Source organism: Galleria mellonella, unplaced genomic scaffold (assembly GCF_026898425.1).
Source record: "Galleria mellonella isolate WM207_F2 unplaced genomic scaffold, CSIRO_AGI_GalMel_v1 utg270, whole genome shotgun sequence".
In the NCBI taxonomy this organism is placed as follows: Eukaryota; Metazoa; Arthropoda; class Insecta; order Lepidoptera; family Pyralidae; genus Galleria; species Galleria mellonella.
Genome location: NW_026442062.1, coordinates 193,976 through 220,318, shown reverse-complemented (window position 1 = coordinate 220,318; position 26,343 = coordinate 193,976). Strand labels below are relative to the sequence as shown.

General features: G+C 37.7%; 2 protein-coding genes across 2 annotated transcripts; one reads left to right on the top strand and one right to left on the bottom strand.

Moving 5' to 3' along the window:
• The first annotated feature begins 1,881 nt into the window (after positions 1-1,881).
• LOC113513919 (helicase POLQ-like) lies at positions 1,882-19,437 on the top strand. The gene is made up of 16 exons (XM_052895274.1): positions 1,882-2,827; positions 4,021-4,199; positions 4,909-5,100; positions 5,758-5,839; positions 6,086-6,294; positions 7,244-7,389; positions 8,379-8,944; positions 9,325-9,795; positions 10,045-10,386; positions 10,877-10,993; positions 11,558-11,712; positions 12,946-13,041; positions 17,030-17,121; positions 17,685-17,880; positions 18,504-18,638; positions 18,849-19,437. Exons 1-16 carry the CDS (start codon positions 2,053-2,055, stop codon positions 18,918-18,920), a joined length of 3,825 nt encoding a protein of 1,274 aa, XP_052751234.1. The 5' UTR covers positions 1,882-2,052; the 3' UTR covers positions 18,921-19,437.
• Positions 19,438-19,802: 365 nt separating this feature from the next.
• On the bottom strand, positions 19,803-24,554 carry LOC113518742 (ribosomal RNA-processing protein 8). The gene is made up of 5 exons (XM_026903708.3): positions 24,371-24,554; positions 22,603-23,443; positions 22,238-22,412; positions 21,597-21,833; positions 19,803-20,016 (listed from the first exon to the last, which is right to left on the bottom strand). The coding sequence occupies exons 1-5, from the start codon at positions 24,437-24,439 to the stop codon at positions 19,803-19,805; spliced, it is 1,536 nt and encodes a 511-aa protein (XP_026759509.2). The 5' UTR covers positions 24,440-24,554.
• Between the last annotated feature and the right edge of the window lie 1,789 nt (positions 24,555-26,343).

Genomic DNA, 26,343 nt, shown 5'->3' with positions numbered 1-26,343 from the left:
GATTCAAAATCTTAATATCGCTAGAGTCGGTACGGTATTTATAAGAGGGGAACTGTACAAAAACTGTACCCATTAGTATACTCTGTTATATCCATGATATTGCTCATGTCTATAGGCGACGGTTACCACTTTCCATCAGGTGGGCCGTCAGCTTGTTTGCCATTCTAAGTCGTATATAAAAAAAAATCCTTTTTGTGTTTTTTTTTTAATGAAAAATTATTAAATGGTTACTCCGCCTGCGCTATCAGAATAGACTGGCGGGGCACCAGTGAGGGATGATAGATGAGCATAAAGCAGGTCTGTTAGCCCATTGTGACGAACGCAACAAGTATTAGTCACAATGACTTTCAGGGGTAACCACGTGGAGGTCGACCTGACAGGGCTTGTTAGCAATGGGGCCATTAGTCTCTATTACTGACAATCCCTTTCCCCCTCCTTTTTGTGTTTCTACCACCAAGCATCTACGCTTGCATGGTTTTTTTTATAGCTGATAATGAAATAGTAACCCCACCCGCGCTATCGGTATACACCAGCAGGGTACCAGTGAAGGATGATAGGTGAGGATAAAACAGGTCAGTTAGGCCATCGTGACGAATTCAACGAGAATTATTCACGATGGTTCCTGGGGGAACCACGCGGAGGTTGACCTGATAGGGTATATTGCTAGCAATTGGGCTGTCTTACTCCATTGCTAACAATCCCTTCCCCCCCCCCTCCCCCCGCTTGCATGGTTGTGTTGGCAGTAAAAATACAAGATACGAAGGTATAGCACTTTGGTCGTCTAGGATAGCGACGCATGAGGTACTGTCACAGGTTACAGTTTTTAGTATAAAGCCAGAGGCGTATCAAGATTGTTTTAGCGCCCATCTCAGGATACTAGCTAAGCATAGCTATGATGAAAGGCATGTTTAAGATACATTACTATTTTAGTAGTTCAAGCCCCCTAGAAAGTAACAAGTATTAAACTAGTAGTATTAAATATTAAAGTACTAAATTAGACGTCACAGTATATAATTGATTATATTTATAGGCGCTGGTTTTTGTAATGGATGAGAACGGAATAATGGTAATCCCGCCTGTGTTAGCAATGTACGCTGGCAGGCGACCAGTGAGAGGTGATAGGTGAGGATGAAAGTAGGTCAGTTAGTCCATAGCGGTGAACTCAGGAATTAACCAGGATAGTTTCCAGGAGGAAACTTCGTGGTGATTGACTTGACTTGATATACCTTATATTTCTTTTTTTTTAAAAACAAAAATTGATGATAATGTAATGCTAACCCCGTCTGCGCTAACAATATATGCTGGCGGGGCACCAGTGAGAATGAAAAGGGAGATTAGTTAACCAATCGTAATGAATGCACCTTGAATTCAGCGCAATGGTTTCTAGGAGGGACTATGTGGAGGTTGACTTGATAGATTATATTAGCAATGGGACTGGTAGTCTGCATTACTAATAATCCCTTCTCCCCTTGTATATTGCTAGCAATGAGGCTGTTAAATCCCATTACTAAAAATCCCCTTCCCTCGTATAGGCGACGGTTAGTTATCTATGAGATCATTAGGTGAATAATTTTGTTAGTCAAGTTTAAAAGTAAAATAATTAGTCCGTATAGAAATGTCAAATATGAACTTGATAGATATAAAAGACTTTAAGACAATTTAAATTATGTATGAAAGAAATGATATGCGAATTATGCAGCTCAATGGAAATAAGTGAGTAGACTTTCATAGATGAACTGTGGATAGGATGAAAATTTAAGTTTAAATTAATTACAACTACTGGCTGTATGGAAAAGATTATTCGACTTTCTGTATGAAAAAAAATTTTTTTTGTACATTAGTGACATTGACATTTATGACATTAGCGTACGTCTTGTAATGTCAAAACAAAGTTGTGTGTTGTGTTGTGTTGTCAACCTGTTAAACAAAGTTCAAAATTATTTTCAAAACTTTTTCTACATTTTTTGTAAATTTATATTAATCGCAAATGAAATAAAATCATAATGTTGTGTTTTGTATAAATATTTATATAAATATAAATTAAACATAGAAATGAATTCGACAAATAAAATACCCCAGGGAAATACTTCAACGCCAAAACGACGACGGCTCGGCACCGGTCATATTTTACGACGGAATAACAAGAAAAATACAGGGAATGGTAGTCCGGTGCATCCTCAGATAACTGCTGCAATAGATAGTTCCCCAGGAAGGTGTGAATCACCGCCGTTGCCGTGCAATCAAGTGGAATATTTGTGCGAGTCTTCTCACAATAACTCTAGTGTTCCATGCTCTCCTGGTCCTGGTGGTCCTGGTATACAGAGTGCTGCAGTTAAAGATGTACATAACTGGGAATCATTAACAGTCTCTCTTCTTGATGATAAAGAATTTAATAAAAATAACGAATCAATTAATGAAATCAATTTATCAGGGGATTTGTTTACATCTAAATTAGATCAAGAATCTACTCAGAACAATTGTGTAGATCGTGTCCAGGATCAACAGAATCATGTAGATGATTGCATATTAACATCAAGATGTGAGAACAATTTTAGGGAAGAGATTGAAAAGAGTTTCAATATTGTAAATCAGTCTATATGTGAAACTGATAGAGTTGATAAGAGTTTCTTGTTTGAAACTAAAGATTCCTTTTTACTGGATATTAGAGAAAGTGGTGTGATACCTGATAATAAAGTAAACTGTTTCAATGAATTCCCTAAACTGAAACCTGAACACAATCACAATAATGTTAATAATAGTTTTTATGGATTGCCAATCATCACAAAGAGTTTATTTAAAACTTTTAGGAATATTGAGAAATTTTATGGTATGTATTATTTTAAGTTTCTTTTTTATTCGACATAAAATGGCAAAAAGCCTATGGTCCACTTGATGGAAAGTGGCAAATGTCTACTGTACATATTTTTTTTTATGGGTGAAAATGGTATGGTAACCCCGCCTGCGCTAACGGAATATGCTGGCGGAGCACCAGTGAAGGGTGATAGATGAGAATGAAAACAGGCCAGTTAGCCCATCATGATAATTTCATCAGGAATTAACCGTGATAGTTTCCAGGGGAACTGCGAGGAGGTCGACCTGGTTGGGTGTATTCCTAGCAATGGGATTCTCAGTCTCCTTTATTAACAATCCCTTTCCCCCTTACTGTACATATTATTATTTTTTTATCAATATTCTTTTTTTATAAAATTGTGTATAAAAAGACTAATGAACTAATTTTTAAAGTTCATAAGGTACTAAAACAACTGTTTTGATACATGATGACTAAGTAACTACTTGGTCATCACAAAATATGATGTGATTTTATAATATTGCTAGCTATATGATACTGTTCTGCCTACATAAATCAGGATAAAATTACCGATGTATCAAATTTAATTTAAAAATAGTTTAACCATGTCAGTGTGCTTGAGTAATATATATTTATATATACTTCTACATTTATAATATTACAAAATAAGTTTTGATTTCAATAGTCAGTATTTTAAGTTGTAATTGTGTACAAACACATTAAAGTATATAATCTCTGTGTACATACATTAAATTGAGTTGTACATTTTTTATTTATTTAAATTTTAATGCACAGTAATATTCTATGTGCATTTGGTGGACTTAACACTAGATGGTGTTCTCTACCAGTCAGCCATTGAGCAAACCGAGAAATACATAGACGGTGCATTATTTAATACAGGAAAAATAAAGCAATAATTGTTTTATTTTTCCTGTATTAAATAATGCACCGTCAATTGCACAGTTAATTTAATGTGTTTACTGAAACAAATATTTTTTTATTTATTAATTTATTGATTGAGCTCAAAATTTCATTATATATAACATTACATTATTGTTTATTTGTTAATTAACATGCTGTGTTTCCCTTAAAATGATTGTACATTATGTATAAATAAATAGTAATCTTAATATTAAATGGTATCATTGTAACAATTGTTAGGAGATGAAATAATGATAAAATAAAATAAAATTTGTACATTATACATGTAGATTGGCAAGAGGAATGTCTAAACATGGATGCAATCAAAGAGAGACGTAACCTGATCTATGCCTTGCCCACCAGCGGTGGCAAGACATTAGTGGCAGAGGTGCTGATGCTCCGCGAAGTGCTCAATAGGAAGCGCAATGCACTGTTCATATTGCCATTTGTAGCTATTGTTCAAGAAAAAGTAAGTATATCTAAATAATTACTTTATCACTATATAGTTATGTCACATATTTTTATAAGAAATAAATTCACAGAGAATGAAATGTATCCTACAAATGTGTACTAAATTGAATATACTTTTTTATACAACTTACAATGCCAAACAAGCTGACAGCCCACCTGAAGGAAAGTGGTAAGCGTCGCCTAAACATGAGCCATACCATGGACATAACAGAGTATACTGTTTCGCCCATGATACCCCCCATGTGTTGCCAATTCTGAGGACTCAGGTGTTATTCCTCTGTACCCTGTAAATTCATGCCATATCCCACCCTTCAAACCGAAACACAGCCATGCAAACACAACTGCTTCACGGTTGAAACACGAATGGGACAGAGTTACCCAAGCAATAGACTTTTGTACAAAGTCTCCATCTGGTAAACATTTATATACTTACATTATTGTATTTGAAATTGAAACATCAAACAAGTATTAATTACTCTATTTTTATATAACATTTTCATAAGTACGTTGTTATGTTATTATTATACATATAAAACGGAGTAGGCATATATAAATTCAGATATTTATGAAGGATTAAGTGAATGATTACGAATGAAAATTAAATATATTAGCTTCTTTTCCATATTAAAAAAATAGATTTATTTTTAATTTTCACTGAAGTAATTCTTGTTTTTACATGGATTTAAATATTTTTTAATATTTCACAGATCTGGTCGCTTTCTCCGTTTGCTGTGAACTTAGATTTCTTAGTGGAAGAGTATGCGGGTGGCAAAGGTCATTTGCCACCTAAAAAACGACGGAAAAGAAATAGTATCTATGTAGCAACTATTGAGAAAGGTCTAGCTTTGATTAGAAGCCTCATTGAGCTGGACCGACTGCAGGAGATCGGTCTTATTGTAGTGAGTTTTATAAATTATTAGATAACTAAGTTTGGTGAACCCTAATGTAAAACTATCATTTTGCAGCCATATGAAATATATAAGAAAAAATATTTTTTTTTGACCACAGGTGCCTTAGGTATTTACATTTAAAATTTTTATTTACTAATTTTTATATACTGAAATCGATAATTCTGTAATATCTGAATTTTATTCATTTTTGTTTAAAACTTGCTCATTTTCATATTCATTATACTTTTTTCTTAAATGTGTGAATACTTCTAAATTCAAAATATTTCTAAAGTCGAAAATACATACTTTCGGCCATAGATTCCCTGACTGTTATACTTTCTATTAATTAAAATATTAGTCATTCTTATCACAAGTTTGTATATATAACACAAATTATACATCTTGAAAGTTTCAAATAAGAACTTGATTATTAGACTTAATTAACTTCAAAATAAATTTCGTTTTATGACGACCACTGGGAAATCGATTTCGTCTCTAAGGGTTCCATATTGACTACTCTGGGAATCTCTGGTTTACAGTATTTTAAAACTTTCCTATAGCTACAAAGCTTACAGAGTTAATATACCTGTCTACCTTAACATCCATCCTATATAAATAATATATTTTTATATTGTATAATATAATAATAAATTTCATTCTTGCTAGGTGGATGAGCTGCACCTTATCGGAGAACCAGGTCGTGGTGGTACTTTGGAGATTCTGTTATCCACTGTACTTTTTGCTAACCGTAAGTAGATTGATAGATAGATAGATACTCTTTATTGTTTCCTCCAAAAGATTACAATAGTAAACTTATTATAAATATAAATAATTACAAGGAGAAAAGAATGGGCGACCTTATCGCTAAGAGTGATCTCTTCCAGGCAACCTTTGGATGGAGAGGAGTAATTATAAACAAGTAGTTTTTATTATAATTTATTTTTCATACATCAATGTCCTTTAATCAGTATAATTTACGATTGTTGTTATGTAGCGGACATACAAATAGTCGGTATGAGCGCGACCATCGGCAACCTGCCGGAGATGGCCAAGTTCCTGCGCGCGGATGTGTTTGAGCGCCAGTTCCGGCCCGTGGAGCTCGCCGAGTACGTGAAGCTGGGCGACACGCTGTACAGGCTGCAGTGGCGCGGCGGTCCGGATGGCGGCTGCGACCTCGTGCCCGAAAGGGTGTTGGCCTACGACGTCAGTACATACTAGTTCGCAATTAAAAAAAATATTAATAAATACTTTAATTTTTTAAAGATTAAAAATTTATTAATTGGATGTTTTTTTTATGTCATTGAGGTGGCAAACAAGCATACGGCCCACCTGATGGTAAGCGGTTACCTAAGCCTATGAACCTCTACAATACCAGACGCAATTACGAGAGTGCGTTGCCGACCTTGAAGAAATCTCTTTACCCCTTTTTCGAAGGACCCCATGCTGTAGTCTCTTGAAAAAAACCTTGATCCCTGTCGAGGTTTTGAGGAATGAGCTCCCTAATTCATTCCATAACTTGAGCGTTTGTAGCAGGAAATATCTCGCGACCTTCAAGGTTCAAGTCGCCAAAAATATTTTCTTACTCAGTAAAATAATATATATATATATATATATATATATATATATATTGCAGTGTAACTTATCCGGGAATAAATTTTTAAAACTGTTCAAAATTAATAGCGTCAATAGATTTTTACCAGAGGGAGACTTTGTACAAAAGTCGATTGCAGAGGTACCCCTGTCCTATTCATGTTTCTACCATGAAGCAGTTGTGTTTGCATAGCTGTGTTTCGGTTTGAAGGGTGGGATATGGCGTGAATTTACTGGGTACAGAGGAATAACACCTGAGTCCTCAGGAATGGCAACGCATGGGGAGTATCGCATGGGCGAAACAGTATACTCTGTTATGTTCATGGTACTGCTCATGTCTCTAGGCGACGGTTACTATTTTCCATCAGGTGGGTTGTCAGCTTGTTTGCCAATCTAAGTTGTATAAAAAAAATTTTGAAATATTTTACTGTAATCAATGGATGAACAGAGAAATGGAGTGAGTTTTATCATGATGATGTCATGTTTTTGTCGTTAAAATGAACGCAGTTATAGAAAAAATGTGGACCTGGTATTTTTGTCATTATGTTGTCGTCGTATGTAGTATTCACCGGCGGCAACGAGCCTGGATCCGGACTGGCTTGGCGGGCTGGTCTCCGAAGTGGTACCCCACTCCTCGTGCCTCGTGTTTTGCCCCACCAAGCGCAATTGCGAGAACGTTGCTGCTTTACTTTGCAAGTTGCAGAGGAAGTAAGTTTTTTTTTTCATTCTTAATAGTATTTAAATTTTTCAAAGGAATTTAGCGTGAAGATAGAATATTTGTGATTAGAATAAGAATATCTTTATTTCCTTGAACAAAGATATTCTTTTGTTCATGATTATGTTTGTTAATTTATTTAATTTAATAGTACATTACTGCAGCGGCCAGCAACTGAGGCATTGCTGGACGAACGTGCAAATGTGGGCCGAGGCGTAGCCGAGGCACACATACGTGAGTCCATCAATGCCTAGTTGTGGCCAAAGCTTGTATAGTACTTATCTCAAACAATGCGCGGAAATCAAAAACACAATTTTACTTTTCATGTTCAATGACGAATAACGAACAATAATAATTTTTCACGCGCCATAATGTTCCTTTGGTTTTTTTTCAATAAATAGCTTTCTATTTGCAAACCAGTTCGAAATTTAAATAAAACCTTTTATTAGTTACCTCCTTGGTAATCATGTTTCGAAATAAAAGGTCATTCCATTTTTAAATTACAGGACAGATATGAGTTTACATAGTAATTTATCTGGCCGCAAAACCCGACAGATATGGGTTTTCATACAACTTTATTTTCTTTTGCCGCTGCCCGCATGTATCTGGTCAGTACGGCAATTTTGATTTATCTCGAAGAAGATAGTCAAAATAATGCTCACATTTCCAAGCATGTTTGAGAAAATAAAATTATTGACAAAAAAAAATATATATACAAAAGGCAGACTTAATTCTATATGGGATCTATGCTGTACAGTCGTCGGCATTTTATTTATTCATTTTAAATGGTGAATATATGTACTCGGAGTGTCTTTGTGCTGAAAGCCTAGCTCTAATTGTGGGATGACTTTCTTGCTTCAAGTACGCCTGTGGTACTGACACATATCAATAAATCAGCTTATATATTTAGTGTCTCCTTTTGGTGTATTCACTGTACTGGTCCTTCGAGCCGGACGTGAACTGAGCACAAGTGTGCCCGCAGGGAGATGTTGTCGCACCGCGCGGCGGAGCGGGCGGCGCTGGCGCGCGCGCTGGCGGGCGAGGGCAGCGAGCACACGCTGCGCGCCGCCGTGCGCGCCGGGCTCGCCTGGCACCACGCCGGGCTCGCCGCCGACGAGCGCGCGCTGCTCGAGCAGGCCTTCAGGTGCCGGCCCGCGAGCCTTGTTCTCTGTCGCTGTAGACGCTGGCGGGCGAGGGCAGCGAGCACACGCTGCGCGCCGCCGTGCGCGCCGGGCTCGCCTGGCACCACGCCGGGCTCGCCGCCGACGAGCGCGCGCTGCTCGAGCAGGCCTTCAGGTGCCGGCCCGCGAGCCTTGTTCTCTGTCGCTGTAGCAACGCTGGCGGGCGAGGGCAGCGAGCACACGCTGCGCGCCGCCGTGCGCGCCGGGCTCGCCTGGCACCACGCCGGGCTCGCCGCCGACGAGCGCGCGCTGCTCGAGCAGGCCTTCAGGTGCCGGCCCGCGAGCCTTGTTCTCTGTCGCTGTAGCAACGCTGGCGGGCGAGGGCAGCGAGCACACGCGCGCGCCGCCGTGCGCGCCGGGCTCGCCTGTTCTCTGTCGCTATAGCAACTCTGGCGGGCGAGGGCATCCTGCGCGCCGGGCTCGCCTGGCACCACGACGGCGCGCGCTGCTCGACGTAAAATACTCTGTAAACGCTGGCGGGCGAAAGTACACGTTCGCGCCGCCGTGCGCGCCTGGCTGTTGGCACCACGAATGATTAAAATAACTAGCAACAGCATATTCGAATAGTTATGCGCGCCGCCGTGCGCGCCGGGCTCGCCTGATATTGCCGCCGACGAGCGCGCGCTGCTCGAGCAGGTTCAGTTTGTTCTCTGTTATTTTTGGCGGGCGAGGGCAGCGAGCACACGCTGCGCGCCGCCGTGCGCGCCGGGCTTGGAAGGTTTTCAGGTGTTACTGTATTTTGAGCAGCAGGCAGAAGTAAAAAGAGAAGCTGCGCGCCGCCGTTTATGAGTTTAGAAAAATTGCGCGCCGCCGTGCGCGCCGGGCTCGCCTGGCACCACGCCGGGCTCGCCGCCGACGAGCGCGCGCTCATGAATAATACAAGGCGGCCGCGTGCGCGCCGGGCTCGCCTGGCACCACGCCGGGCTCGCCGCCGACGAGCGCGCGCTGGGCGGCCCGCGAGTGTCGCTGTAGCAACGCTGGCGGTGCGAGCACACGCTGCGCGCCGCCGTGCGCGCCGCACGTCGACGCTGGCGGCGGACGAGCGCGCGCTGCTCGAGCAGGCCTTCAGGTGCCGCGCGCCGTTCTCTGTCGCTGCGCGCGCGAGGGCAGCGTGCGCGCCGCGCGCCGGGCTCGCCTGGCACCACGCCGGGCTCGCCGCCGACGAGCGCGCGCTGCCTACCGCCAGATGCCGGCCCGCGAGCCTTGTTCTCTGTCGCTGTAGCAACGCTGGCGGGCGAGGGCAGCGAGCACACGCGCGCCTTGTTCTCTGTCGCTGTAGCAACTCGTAGGATCCTGGGAGGCTGACGTAAAATACTAAAAAGTACACGTTCTAGTTTAGCCTTTCTGGCTGTTGCACTGAATGATTAAAATAACTAGCAACAGCATATTCGAATAGTTACGGTGATGGTGATATCGACTCGGGGTCAGTTTGTTACTCTTATTTTTTGTTGGAAGGTTGTGTGGCAGGCGACAAAATTATGACTATCATGAATAATACAAGGGGGCGGGGTGACACGGTGCACAGCGGGCGCGAGTGGCACGTCGACGCTGGCGGCGGCGTGCTGGCGCGCGCCGTTCGTCGGCGCGCGCCGCGCGCCGCCTACCGCCAGCTGGGCGCGCCGGCGCCACGGCGCGGCGGGCGATCGGCGGACTGCGCGGCGGGCGCGGCGGGCGCGGCGGGCGCGGCGGGCGCGGCGGGCGCGGCGGGCGCGCGCGCGCTGCTGCTGGGCGGCGCCGCGCTGCGTGCTGCAGCCACGCGCGGCTGCCTGCTGAGCCTGCTGCGCTGCACGCTGCTCGCCCAGCACGCAGGTACGGCCATCGCCCATCATACGCGGCGGCCCAGTGTGCCGTACAGGGAGGAAAGGGATTGTTAGCAGTAGAGTTTGACAGCCCCATTGCTAGCAGTATGCCCTATTAGGTCGACCTCTAAGTGGTTTCCCTTGAAAACCATCGTGAACATTTTTTGTTGAATACGTCACGATGGGCTAATTGATCTGCTTCATCCTCACCTATCATCCTTCACTGGTGCCTCACCGGTGTATACTGATAGCGCGGATGGGGTTACCTTTCCATTATCACCCATAAAAAAAGTGTGCCTTACGACAAAGTTAAAAAAAACTTTAGTCTTGACAAAACTTCTCTTGGATCGTCATGAAAGTAAATCAAAATCCCTTTCAATTCAAAAGAAAAATAAAATTAATTCAGAGTTAGCGAATATCTCGTTTAATTATTTTACGTTCAATTAACGATCTTAAAGGAGCAAGCCATAATGTAATCGAAAATCATGACTTTAGTACAGATGTGGATTTGGAGGCGTTATGCGACGAGTCCCTGTCTGAACTGGTGAAGAGTGGCGCATTGGAACAGCGCGGGGACACTTTCGTCGTCAGCTCGCTCGGAGACGCTGCCATCAAAGGTAACCATCCAATCTACCTTTGGCAAATATATAATTCTTTAGTTTGCTAAAAATATTTATTTTAGAAATTAGAACACATTCATTGTTTAAATTATATTCATATATATACAAATTTCCTTCATTACTAGAACAACTACTTACATATACATACATTAATACTTCTGTGTACTCCTAATAATACTCTATTTAATAATTAATTTCTCACTTAAAAAGATGATTTCCAAATTTTTATAAGTGTCAGCAACATGTTAATTTAATAATTTATCTATTAAAAATATCCGGCTCAAAGGACCATAAAAGTAAAGGTTCCTATAAAAATGTAATGAAACTAAAAATTTACTCAACCATATGACAATTTACTACATTAGGTAGCAAATTGTCATATGATGGAGTAATATTACTAAAAATAATGTTTTAATATGTAATCGAATCTCAATTGTTTGCATATTTCTTTCAACTTTCTTCTTATCTTTCTTTATTTTCAACTTTTTAATCGATCGTTACTAATTTCAAAATAATAGATATTATGTTATTATGCTGATGTAATTTAATTCTTATTCGTAGGTGGTTTAAGTTTAGAATCAGCGAAACAGTTACTGGAAGATCTGGATACTGCGTCTAAAAGCGTCGTCCTAATGGGCAGTCTACACCTGCTGTACTTAGTGACGCCGCATGACCACGCGGGGATCAAGCCCGACTATAGACACTATTATTCATTGGTAACATCCAATATTTTATTTATATCATATATTTATTTGTTTTTTTTTTATACAACTTAGAATGGCAAACAAGCTGACGGCCCACCTGATGGAAAGTGGTAACTGTCGCCTATATACATGAGTAGTACCATGGACATAACAGAGTATACTGTTTCGCCCATGATACCCCCCGTGCGTTGCTATTCCTGAGGACTCGGGTGTTATTCCTCTGTACCCAGTAAATTCACGCCATATTCATCCTTCTAACTAAAACACAGCCATGCAAACACAACTGCTTCACGGTAGAAACACGAATGGGACAGAGGTACCCAAGCAATCGACTTTTGTACAAAGTCTTCCTCTGGTAAACAATGTTTGAAATAATGATGGTAAAAAATATATGATACTTATGATAAACGGGGAAATATTTTAGTCCTTCTTCGGTAAGTCGACAACCACGCAGTCTGGTTTCTAAATGTTTGGCATTATCAATTGTCAAATCATTGGAGAGGTCAATTCTGTACATGAAATATATTTCCAAAATAACTATCAAGCGGTGATTTGTGATCGGTACTAATGCCAAAAATGCAATCAGTAAAATTTTTGTCTGTCTGTATGTTCGTTTTAGAAACAAAAACTGCTCAACGGATTTTAACGAAACTTGGTACAATTATTCTTCATACTCCTGGGCAGGTTATAGTATACTTTTCATCACGCTACGATCAATAGGAGCAGAGCAGTGAAGGGGAATGTTAAAAATGTCCACGCGTGCGACGCCGGGACGGGCCGCTAGTAATTAATAAAATCGATTTTTATTCGAAAAATCTTTCTTGTTTGTTGCCTATTCTCATCAACTGAAATTTCATTCTGAATTTGGCGAAGGTATAAACTCCGAAACGAAAAAAAAAAAACTGATTTTTATAATTAATTTTTGATTGATAAAAAAAGTTATGTTTATGAAGAAATATTATTTGCTCAGGTTTTTTAGTTGAAATGATCACATATCAATTGGGCTAGTTAACAACTTACTTTTTTTTCGGTAATAATTTAAAAAAAAATTTTCGTCTACATATTTTACCAGACGGACGGAGATTTTGTACAAAAGTCGTCTGCATTACTGCTTATTTTAGTCGTTCTAATTTTAATTGGAGATCTAAATGAGCAATGTATATAAAACAATTGAATTGATTGTAATCTACGAATATTGTTTTTTTGGTCGTCCAAAGTTGCACTGCGATTTCAGACCTAGATTAGAGTTATGGGTGCAGTGCTTCTGACTCGACTAGCGAAAGTGTTGGGTATCGAACTGAAATGAACGCGATTCGAATGATGACCGGCAAGCCGATTACAGTAAGTGAATCGATTTAAAACATTTGCATTTTGTATTTATCCTTTTGAATAATCCTGAATAAGGATCTTGAGGAAGTACTCGATTTATTTAATTAATTTTATCGTTAAACGTTGTGCTGTTATACAAATATTTTTAATTTGTTATTTCAAGTTTGTCAAATGCAAAGTTTCAGTGAAGAGATACGCATATTAATAGAAATAAAGAGTACAGTCAGTTAAAGGCCCACTATTATTATCTGTTTATTTACAATCTTGAATAACGTGTTGGAACGAAACAAACCTATATATATATATATATATATGTATATATATGTATAGATGTTTGTATGTATACAATGGACATATAACAGTGGGATATTTAACACCTTTTTTATTTATTTATTTAATTTATTTATTTACAAGAAACATGGTAAGTGTACGTATGTTAACAATAAGTCCTCATATTTATTAGAGATGAGATTTATGTTTGTAAGAGATGCTTTATACCAAAATCTAAAGTTTTCTAGACTACTTATAGTTTTGAAAAGTTTGCTTTCAGAAATTACGAGTATGTAAAGCGAAAGATATTAAGAGAATGATAATATTTGTAGAATGTATAATGTAAACGTTTATTAATACAGTAATAATAGTAATATAATAGTAAAGAAGGAGAACAATAGAAAATATAAAAAAGGTATAATATTAAGACGATTTGTGTGCCATGGCGTTCCAACAACAAAATTCCTATTTCTATCTTCGGTGGCATGATACAGAAGGTGACACAAACTGCGCGCGCAACCCGTAGTCTTCATCGAGCGCCTGCGCGTCCTGCGCGCGCATAGTTTTAATAAAAAGACGACTTACCTCCTTGTCGTGCGCGACCGACATCCGTAAAGATAACATCACATATATATATAAATATTTACGCTTGTCTGCGTGTTTTTACAAAATAAATAAAATATATAAATTGTTAGTTTATTTTTGTCATAAAGCATGGTGGGCGGTTTGGATGCAAAATTACAATGTATATGTATAAAATTGCGCCTAAGGTCGTCGTGTGGTCGCTATAATTTGATTTGTTACGTAGGCAAATAGTATTATTAGGCCACCCCTTTCCCGTGGGTGTACAACGATCCAACATCACTGGGTTTTATTTCGACACCAGAGGACGCTCGTCCATAGTTCAGTGCTGGATTGTGTGTACAATGTTAATTTAATAATTTATCTATTAAAAATATCCGGCTCAAAGCCATAAAAGTAAAGCCTATAAAAATGTAATGAACAACTCAACCATATGACAAACTACATTAGGTAACAAATTGTCATATGATGGAGTAATATTACTAAAAATAATGTTTTAATATCTAATCGAATCTCAAAAATTTGCATATTTCTTTCAACTTTCTTCTTATCTTTCTTTATTTTCAACTTTTTAATCGATCGTTACTAATTTCAAAATAATAGATATTATGTTATTATGCTGATGTAATTTAATTCTTATTCGTAGGTTTTATTTAGAATCAGGAAACAGTTACTGGAAGATCTGGATACCGCGTCTAAAAGCGTCGTCCTAATGGGCAGTCTACACCTGCTGTACTTAGTGACGCCGCATGACCACGCGGGGATCAAGCCCGACTATAGACACTATTATTCATATATACAATATTTTATTTATATCATATATTTATTTGTTTTTTTTTTATACAAATTAGAATGGCAAACAATCTGACGGCCCACCTGATGGAAAGTGGTAACTGTCGCCTATATACATTAGTCCATGGACATAACAGATATACTGTTTCGCCCATGATACCCCCGTGCGTTGCTATTCCTGAGGACTCGGGTGTTATTCCTTTATAGGCCATATCCACAGCCATGCAAACACAGCTACTTTACGGTTGAAATACGAATGGGACAGAGGTACCCAAGCAAACGACTTTTGTACAAAGTTTCCCTCTGGTAAAATATCTCTCTGGTGTGTTCTTGTGCTGTGTAGTAATCTGTATTCAATGATAATCTATACTTATAATAAATCTGTAGAGAGGTCAATTCTGTACATGAAATATATTTCCAAAATTACTATCAGCGGGTGATTAGTGATCGATACTGATGGCAAAAATGCAATCAGTAAAATTTTTGTCTGTCTGTCTGTATGTTCGTTATAGAAACAAAAACTACTCGACGGATTTTAACGAAACTTGATACAATTATTCTTCATACACAGGTTATTATACTTTTCATCACGCTACGATCAATAGGAGCAGAGCAGTGAAGGGAATGTTAAAAATGTCCACGCGTGCGACGCCGGGACGGGCCGCTAGTAATTAATAAAATCGATTTTTATTTGAAAAATCTTTCTTGTTTGTTGCCTATTCTCATCAACTGAAATTTCATTCTGAATTTGGCGATAGAATCCGAAACGAAAAAAAAAATTCTTATAATTAATTTTATTCGATAAAAAAAAAGTTATGTTTCTATTATTTGCTCAGGGTTTTTTTAGTTGAAATGATCTTATCAATTGGGCTAGAGTTATATAAAACAATTGAATTGATTGTAACTACGAATATTGTTTTTTTGTCGTTCAGTACTGCGATCTGGACGAGGAGGGTGTGCAGACAGCGAAAGTGTTGGGCATAACTTGAACAGCATTCGAAATTACAGACCGCAATTTAAAAATAAATTTTCGTCTACATATTTTACCAGACGGACGGAGATTTTGTACAAAAGTCGTCTGCATTACTGCTTATTTTAGTCGTTCTAATTTTAATTGGAGATCTAAATGAGCAATGTATATAAAACAACATTGAATAGAACTAAATACGAATAAGAGTTTTATATATGTCGTTCAGGCTGCGATCAATGGACAGTTAAAGGCTGATATGGTGTGTATATATACATATTTATTTATTTATTTATTTATAGGATTACCAACATAAGCAATACAATACACTGGTAATTAGATGTTCTTACATTTATAGGCAACCACAGCATGCCTTGTGTTTGACAAACATTAAAATGGAATTAAATTATTAAATGATTATACAAGTAAAAATATTAACGATTTAAATTATTTTAAATTATAAATAAATATAATGCAATGAATGCCATAAACACAGAGTGACCGTTGCAAGTTCGATTACAAGATGGCCATAGCTGACATCGAATTTAAAACATTTTATTTTTAAACTACAATCGTTTTCATTAGTGTAAGAAATAAAAACTAATAAAATACAAATAAAATAGAACTAAATTAAAACAATATCAGCTAAGATTCAAGACAACGATCCGTTGAAGTCGCGCGATGTCCGACAGACGAATGTGGCTTATGTCTTTTCTATTTTGCGCCGACATATATGTAATACGGTCGGTCGCGCACGCAGCTTGTGTGTTGTACCTATGCGCGCGCAGGACGCGCAGCTACAAATTCCATCGCTTTATGATGAGTATGTATAAATTATTATAGGATTCTTGAAACATTGAATTTACTAAATAATTATTTGCACATGTTTTCGGTATTTTTTTTTGCATTTTCAAATATATTTATTTTGAAAATTATATTTTAAAGTTTTACGTTGAGTTTCACTATATTTATATTGGTATAAATTTGTTTAACGATGAAGAAGCCTTTATCTTTAAACAAATTTATATATATAAATAAATTTATATATATATATATATATATATATATAATATAAATTTATATATATATATATATATATATATATATATATATATATATAAACAAATTTATATATATATATATAAATAAATTTATATCTGCGCTTAATATTATACAAAATTTGCTTTGTGATGTTAATTAATATTGCATGCATACATTATGAATTTTTTTTTTCACTAAAATAAATTATATATTATAATTATATTAAGTTTTTTTTTTTGGAATTAATTAATAAAATAGTAAAATTATATGTTACGTATATTATTATTTTCCTCAAATTAAATCTCGTAGCATCATAAATTTTTTTAGCCATTTTTTATATTTGTACAGAGTGTGTCGGAGAGAGTGCTGTGTCGTTTCTACCTCGCGCTGATGCTGCACGACCTGTGGAAACAGGTTCCGTTCCATGTTGTGGCTGAAAAGTGAGTACGCACCTTCCTTTGCGATCACAGGGTGTGAGTAGTGGTGATACGCGTGTGAACGACCTTGTCTGTCTCAAATAAACTTTGTGTAAGAATTGTTTGTTGAAGTAATATTGCAGAGTATGTTGGCATCACCTTCTCAGGAACGGCATGACAGGTGCTACAGGTATAATAGTGTATTTTTTGATGTTCTACTGTGATAATGGTATGGTAACCCCGTCTGCGCTATCGGTATACACTGGTGGGACATCAGTGAGAGATGATAGGTGAGGAAGAAAAGGCAGGTCAGTTAGCCTATTGTGATGAATACACTTGGAATTAAGCACGATGGTTTCTAGAGGGCACCACGTGAAGGTCGACCTGATTGGGTATATTGCTAGCAATGGGACCCTTAGTCTCCATTATTAACAATCCCTCCTCGCCCAGTTAGATAAATTGACTCATTGCAACGGGTTCATTAGGAACGAAAGGGGGACCAAGATGGTTTCCAGGGGAATGTATGAATATTGACCAGACATTGCTAGTAGTGGGGCTGCTAGATGTCACTACTACGTCTCCTTCAGATACATGGTGCCGCGCGGCAGCGTGCAGGCGGTGGTGAGCTCGGCGACAGCGCTGGCGTCGAGCGCGGCGCGCGTGTGCGCAGCGCTGCAGCGGCTGTGGGCGTGGGCCGCGCTGCTGGCGGAGCTGGCGCCGCGCCTGCAGCACTGCGCCGCGCCCGACCTGCAGCGGCTGCTGGAACTGCCCGCCGTCAAGAAGGTACTGTCCTGTAGCCGCCGACCACTCTGCGGCATCTCGGCCTACTCATACCATTCTTAGATTCCCATTCCTCATCATTAAGATATATCCCACCTGTCCTCGGATCCCTTCCTGGTATATTAATCCCCGTAGACTGGGGGGAAAGGGATTGTTAGTAATGGAGACTAAAAATCCCATTGCTAGCAATATACTCAACCAGGTCGACCTCCTCGCGGTTCCCCCTGGAAACCATCATGGTTAATTCCTGATGAATTCATCATGATGGACTAACTGGCCTGTTTTCATTCTCATCAATCACCCTTCACTGTTGACCCGCCAGCGTATCCCGTTAGCGCAGGCGGGGTTACCATACCATTTTCACCCATCAAAATAAAAAACCCCGCCGGCGCTATCGGCATACACCAACGAGGCACCAGTGGAAGGTGATAGGTGAGAATGAATGCAGGTCAGTTGGCCCATCATGATGAATTCGACAAGAATTAAACATGATGGTTTCCAGGGGCAACCGCGTGGAGGTCGACCTGAGAGGGTATATTGCTAGTAATGGGCCTATCGTGTAAAACATAAAGCCAAATTGAACTATTGTAAATTGGTAAAACTGATAAAACTTCTCACAAACGCAGGCTCGAGCTTTACAATTGATGCGGGCGGGTTATAAAAGAATAGAAGATATAGCGAAGGCGTCTGCCGACGATCTCGTCTCGTCCGTAGCGCATCTCTCCAGGACGGCGGCGAACCATCTCATCAGTGCTGCCAGGGTAATGTGTACTTACATTCACTGTTTTGAGCCTTGGTTTTTTTTTTTCAATTTCCTTGAGATTGGCCCTTATAAGTGAGAGTTAGGGGATCTTTAAAACTCTATAGCATACGGGATTTCGGATCTTGGTTTTCAGGATTTTATAAATGATAAATAATAAAACATATTTGAACAATGGATTGTCAATTTGTCATTTTCAAATACTTTTCAGATGATGCTAATAGAAAAAGTGGAGAATCTTCGCGCCGAAGCAGAAGACGTTATGGAGGACCTCAAATTGTAATCCAATTTTTGCAAAATCTAGAAACACGAAAATGACTCGATGTATCTAAGCCCCTGTACATTTAGTGTCGAACAGTTTTAAATCAATTGTTTGTTTTAAGTGCATTGTGTGTGTATGAACTTTCTGTTTTTTCTAAATTTTCTTCTAGGAAGTCTAATATTATTAATTTACCAGGGGGAGACTTTGTACAAAAGTCGATTGCTTGGGTAACTCTGTCCCATTCGTGTTTCAACCGTGAAGCAGTTGTGTTTGCATGGCCGTGTTTCGGTTTGAAGGGTGGGATATGGCGTGAATTTACTGGGTATAGAGGAATAACACCTGAGTCCTCAGGAATGGCAACGCATGGGGGTATCATGGGCGAAATAGTATACTCTGTTATGTCCATATATATATATAATAATAATAATATGTAAATAAGCGCCCTGTGGGTTAGGTTTAAAGTTAAATGTACCTTAGTATCTAATAGAAAAATGTGATACCTATTTATATTATATATGTATTATTTATGTATTTATTTATATATATATATGTGAAAATGGTATGGTAACCCCGCCTGCGCTAACGGGATACGCTGGCGGAGCACCAGTGAAGGGTGATCGATGAGAATGAAAACAGGCCAGTTAGCCCATCATGATGAATTCATCAGGAATTAACCATGATAGTTTCCAGGGGGAACCGCGAGGAGGTCGACCTGGTTGGGTATATTGCTAGCAATAGGATTCTCAGTCTCCATTACTAACAATCCCTTTCCCCCCAATTTAATTCAGTTAGTAAGCACAGATCTCTACCGAAACGATACCGTGACGATAAACAGGATGCGGTTTAAACTGTCTAAATAATGAAATGTTGTTAATAAAATAATTTTGATTCTGAAGTATTTATTCACCGTCTCTTATATAAACATGGTTTTAACGATATTGCGGGTAGTTTGGATTTCTTCACCGGCGGCTCTCTAATCTTGATGAATTCCATAAAGAAGAACACCTTGTGGCTGCTGTCCAATTTTTTCAGTTTAAAACCAAGTTTCTGTACTTCCGACGTGAAGTCGTCCACTTTATCGAACCGACTCTCTACCTCTGCTATCAGTAGGTGGCCACTGGAAAGAAAAATCTTTTATTAATAAAGATATATTGAGTAAATAAATATTTAAATAAAGTCACATGGTATAACGATAACCAGAGGGAGACTTTGTACGAAAGTCGATTGCTTGGGTACCTCTGTCCTATTCCTGTTTCAACCGTGAAGCAGTTGTGTTTGCACGACTGTGTTTCGGTTTGAAGGGTGGGATATGGAGTGAATTTACTGGGTACAGGGGAATAACACCCGAGTCCTCAGGAATGGCGACGCATGGGGGCGTATCATGGGCGAAACAGTATACTCTGTTATATCCGTGGTACTGCTTATGTCTATAGGCAACGGTTACCACTTTCCATCAGGTGGGCCGTCAGCTTGTTTGCCAATCTAAGTTGTATAAAAAAACGATTTTTTTTATATCAGTAAAAAATAGTTTACATGCAAATTGGTATACTTGGTCTTAGTCTTTGTACACCAACTTAAAATATGTAAAACTAATATTTTTTTGTCACATCCAAATTGTAATCTGTGTTGCCATTTTACAATATTTTATTGTAAAACGGTGTCGTTTTTACAATATTTCTATATTCTGCTGTAATTCTTCTGTAATTGTTTATTGTCCAAAATAAAAATAATAATCATTAGGAATCTATAAGATTAATTATAACAAAATGTACACTAAGCCAATGATGATTAGATTTTAACAATGTTTTTATGTATCCATACAAAAATATGACATGCTTGTATGAACATATTAATAAATGTAAAGAAACTGAACGGGGTCTTGGGCTTTTAAAACCATGTTGTAAACGAATTATAAATAGAATTTGTATAAAAATGCGGATGGTAATGTATTAAGTCTATTAATTTTATACTACATAACATACAGAGTACACACATACTTATATACACTTATATACTTATAAGTACATACTTATATATAGAGTGAAAGGCTTGTTAAAGTCGGGGCTTTGTTTTTTTTTTTTTAATGGATGACAAAGGAATGTTCTGCGCTAGCAGCTCACATAGCCCATCGTGATGAATACATCTAGAATTCAGTATGATGGTTTTCAGGTGGGGACTAAGTAGAGGTCAACCCGACAGGGCACATTGACAGCAATGGTACTTGTAGTCCATATGACTAACAATCCCTTCTCCCTTTCAATTTGGTGGATTATGCAAATCATCATCTTCCTACCCAATCATTTTGTGGTCGGCGTAATATGATTTTATCCATATTACAAAAAGATTTGGTTTTTAGTTTTACGACCGGCCTGACGTCAACCCTCTTTGGGAATGCATTTGTTGGTGGTCTCCGCCACCTACGGTATGGAGGAAAGGATTGAGGAAAAAAGGAAGGGAACGTTGGAAAAGCGTAAAGGAAATTGGTGAATGAGGGGAATAAGGGACTTATGTGGGAAAGGAAAGGGGGGGACACTGCAGTTGTGGAAAGGACTGGGATACTGCAGCGGCTCGGGAGGCCGGGGTCGCATACCCGTACGCCCTTATTCTAGAGTCAGACAGATTTATTATTTTCTTGACTTCCAATTGGTGTTTTTTTTTTTGCATTTACTTGCTGTGAGATGATAAATTCGTACTCACCCCATCTTCAAGACGCGGTTAGCCTCGACTAGGTACTGCGTGAGGTCGGTGCCCATGAGCGCGAGGCAGTAGACGGCGACGTCGGTGGAGCCGGCCAGCAGCGGCGTGTGCGCCATGTCGCACGCCTCCACTCCGTCCGCACTGGCCACCAGGTCGAACGACCGTACGCTCTGCGGGACTCGCTTAGACAATGCTGCTTCCCCGCACCCCATGTCTGCGATAGTGTAGGACTTCGGCCTGCAGATATTTGCAGTTGTTATAATAACAAACCAAATTAACAAAACCAGAGGGAGAATTTGTACAAAAACGTTTGTTTGGGTACCTCTCTCCGATTGGTGTTTCAACCGTGAAGCAGTTGTGTTTTAGTTTAGTGATTTAGTTGAGTAGGTGCCGGGAGCATATTTTTTTTAGGGAGACGTTGACACGCCGGACGTCCTCTGCACTGGGTACCTTAGTAAAATGTGGTGACCTCATTGTAAGGAAATGGGATCCCTCGTTATGTGGCTATTAGTAATATGTAGATCATTATCAGTTTGAATTACGCAAGTATATACATATGTGTATTATATTCTAAAATATATAGTGTAAGTAAATTAATACGGCAGGAAAATTGCTAAATATGAATAATGCAAATGCCTTACATTTTTAAAATTCTTGTGACAATAACATCGAGCGGATTCACAGGCCATTTCTTAACCTGAAGCTGATAACCTTGATGATAAGTCTGGAAGGCGTCGGGATCATTTTGGAAAAGCTGCTTGGCTTCAGAGCCTGATGATGTATACAGCTTCTCATTCAGATATCTAAATTGTGCCGCTGAAAACAGGGTTTTTATAATATTAAATTCAGAATCAATGTATTCAATAGTGTTTCAGTACACTTTCTTGATTTGTGCTCACAATCAATAACAATATTTTTTATTATTTTAACTCTGGTTTTTTTGTATATTTTATTAATCAACCATTTTTGAATAAATTTTAATATTTATTTTGTGGCACTGTTTTACCTTTCAATTTCTCCAGCATCCTTTGTCTCAGTTGACTGCCTTTGTTGGTGACATCAATTTCTTTTCTATTATTATTTAATGCAAGAATCTTCTTCAATTTTTCTTTTTTACTGTTTAATTTTATCCTATTAGTAACTTGACCATTAGTAAAAGAATTACTAACTGTATTTGAAGTATCATTCATTGATTTCAAGTTAATTTGACTTTCATCTTTAGGTTCAGAAAAATTGTCTGAATCAGATTTATTTCTTTTTTTCCGCTTTTTAGATCTTTTATGTTCAACATTAGTTACATTTTCATTAGAAACAGTTGTAGACTCTTTTTGTTGAATGTTCCCATTTACTGATTTGAATTTTGTTTTAGGTTCATTAAGTTTTGATTTACTTTTAGTACTTATACTTTCTTTAAAATTCGTTTCAAGTTTCTTTAATTTTGCAGCAACATTGGATGCATCAACAGCGTCATTATTATCATGTATAGTGTGCAGGTCATGTTTATTTTTCTTTTTTCTCCTCTTTTTCTTAGATACTGGAGGCTGTGCACTATCATCATTGCCAACTATTTCATTATGTTTCCTTTTATTAGAATTCGGTAATATTTCATCAGATCTGGGATTTTGAATGCTTGCATTTAAATTATTACCAGCTTGTGAATTATTTTTATTTAATATTGCATTTCCTTTATTTTTGTTATTACTACTTTTTTGCATCTCAATATTTGTAACAGAAAATACATTTCTCTGTTTATTTTTCTTTGAAATTATTTTATTACTATTTTGTTCCACTGGTTTGTCTGGACTGTTTTCAAGTTGTGGCTTATCAAAATCTTTGCCTTTTTTCTTCTGTAATAAAATTATAATAACTTATTTATGAAAAAAAAAAAATAATACACGCAAAACATTTTAACAATAAAATTACAAACTCAATAAAATTACAAATCCTAAAACATTTATATATAAATATATAGTTTGATAACACCCACTAGATGGAGTGACAACCTTAAATGCGATACAGGGAGTCAGTGGATGCAGGTGACTCAGGACCGTTCATTATGGCAGTCTATGGGGGTGGGCTATGTCCAGCAGTGAATGGATAATGGCTGAAATGATGATAATTTTGCCTACTTTTGTGGCATAGTGACAATATATACATTTCTAATTAACAGCTTTAGTTTCAAGGATAAGAATGTAATAAGACGCCACATTGTCCTTGTGTTCACTCAAGATGGTGTGGTCACAAGTTGTTCTATTATAAAAAAAAAGGTACAACTCTTTAGTCCTTAGTGATAGCAACACATTTAATCTTTAGATGTATAATATATTCTTATATATAGTTTATTATATAGTTTCAATAAGAGACAGTTACTAATTTGCTTCAAGCATATGAAATTATAATTCCCAAGTGTAAAATAAAGAGCGCTATGTGAATAAAAACATGCCTATTTGAAAATAGATACATGAAATAATTAATTATACGGATTAGCCAACTAAAATTTATTATGACGTCGAAATTTTGAGAAGATTTTCTGGAACTGATAGGTACAGGAACAGGTATAGAGTACGTGTATTATGTTAAATACCTGGAAATATTTGAAGGTTAGGGACTTTGTAAATAAAATGTTTAATTAGGACAAAGTATTTTCATAGTGGTACTTGGACAAAAGTTTAGTTATTTTATGGTAATAGATATATATTAAATTATATAAAAATGAATTTAATATCCATTTTAATAAATAAATTATGAAATAATGTGCCGGAGATTTTCTCTACCTTTACAACACTACCAAAGTTAATATTGGTCTTCGGGACGTCTTCTTCCCACTTCGGTATTTTAAACATTTTAATTTTACAATCACAAATTAATTGTATTTTAAGTTATAAATAACGAAATACAGATTTGTGTTGAACAAAAACAACGTGTTTTAAATTAGGTTTTAAAGTTGTCAGTGTCAAAGTGACATGTCATGTTATCATTTTTTTTTTTTTAGTACGTTTGTTCCGTTTGGAACAGGCTAAGGTCGGAGACCATGCTGCCTAGTCTTCAAAAAGATAATTTGTCTGGAATTTTATTTTTCTAATGTCGCTTCAATTATTGTCATAATCTTCAATATTTCATTTGTCAAATCCGGTAAGTACATTTTCATAAATATCTTTTCTTGAGTTTTCTTAAACCAGTGGATTTATCAAATTAAAAATAAATAATTATAAAAAATCATTGTCTTGCAATTCAATAAAAGTATTCTTATAGCTCCTTGAATGTTGTAGTAATATAAGTGAAAATAGCTTTGAAACAAGAAGGAAATCTTAAGAGAAGCGGGATTGAGTGCGGGATATTTTCGGGTTTTTTGAAGATAATCCTAAGTTCGTCAAACATAATGTGTCTTTGAATGACAAATTCAGAGCAATCAAAAAAAGGTGATGTAGAGATTGGGCTGTATTTGAGTTACACCATGTGCATGATGGGGAAGCGATCATGCCCATTCGGTGCAGGTGTTCGTTGAAATGTCCGTGGCCGATTCGTAATCTACAAATATTGGTGTAAAATTTTCTGTTTGTGTCCTTTCCTTTGCAGAACCACGGTTTTCCAATACGCCAATTAATTTTGCGGTACCATTTGCCTTTAGTCTGTAATATTTGAGTCCAATGCTCCTCCCATTTAGTTGTAACGATTTTATGTATTCCAATACTACAATCTGAGTAACAAAGGGGTAAATCTTGAACACGAGCAGCACTTGAATTAATAATTTTAGCCAAAGTGTCTACTTGTTCATTCCCAAACACTCCAATATGTGAAGGGGTCCAGATGAAGATAATATCTTTTCCATATATAGTACAGAGATGATAATATTTATTACGAATTTCTTGAATTAAGTAGTTTGATGATGAAATGAATGTGTTATTTTTTAATGCCATAAGAACACTCATACTATCTGTAATTATAATCCATTTCGAATATAGTACCTGTTTTTCTATGTATTCTAATGCTAAAAATATAGCTTTTGCTTCTGCTGTGTAAATACTAGCCAAAGTTGAAATTTTATAACCGTGACCAAATCTATTTGACAAATCGTAAAAAGCCACTGAAGTGCTAAGTGCATTTTTGGAACCATCTGTATATATCTGCCTGTAGTCAATAAATTCTGATAAAGTCTCATACATATCGTGCTTTTCTTTTATGTCTTTACGTATAACAATTTTGATCTTACAGAACTTACTCTCATAAAGGCCATTATAACAAGGAAGTATCTTACTACTATAGATGTTATATTCATCTCGTAAATTCAAATCATTGACAATAGTTTTATTCAAAAACATAGAAATGGGGCAATTTAATAATTTGAGTATGAGTGGGTTATTGGAAACTGAAAAAACTTTGAAGAGAAATTTGAGTTTTAGGTATTCGAAACGAAGAAGGATAGGAGGCAAATTACATTCTACTTGCATTGAGATAATTGGAGAAGTATACATAGCACCTAAAATAAGTCTTAAATTCATATTTTGAATTTTTTCGAGTTTTTCTACTAATTTATGTTCTGAGGCATAACAAAAGAAAGCGTAATCAAAATTACTTCTAACAAGAGATTTGTAAAGTAAAAGGATAATTTTAGGATCAGCTCCCCAGTTACGACCAATTACAGATCTTATTATATTAGTGGCTCTTAAAGCACGATCTACTAAGCAATCAACGTATAGATCCCATTTTAAATTTTGATGAAAAATTACCCCCAGAAATTTAACGCTAC

Coding starts and splice junctions, on each gene's coding strand:
- LOC113518742 (XM_026903708.3), bottom strand. CDS start 24,439: ATGTTTAAAATACCGAAGTGGGAAGAAGACGTCCCGAAGACCAATATT. Junction 22,413..22,602: donor GATGCTGGAGAAATTGAAAG/GTAAAACAGTGC, acceptor CCCTGTTTTCAG/CGGCACAATTTAGATATCTG. Junction 20,017..21,596: donor AACCGCGTCTTGAAGATGGG/GTGAGTACGAAT, acceptor TTTTCTTTCCAG/TGGCCACCTACTGATAGCAG.
- LOC113513919 (XM_052895274.1), top strand. CDS start 2,053: ATGAATTCGACAAATAAAATACCCCAGGGAAATACTTCAACGCCAAAA. Junction 10,387..10,876: donor GCTGCTCGCCCAGCACGCAG/GTACGGCCATCG, acceptor ACTTTAGTACAG/ATGTGGATTTGGAGGCGTTA. Junction 11,713..12,945: donor ATAGACACTATTATTCATTG/GTAACATCCAAT, acceptor GACCTAGATTAG/AGTTATGGGTGCAGTGCTTC.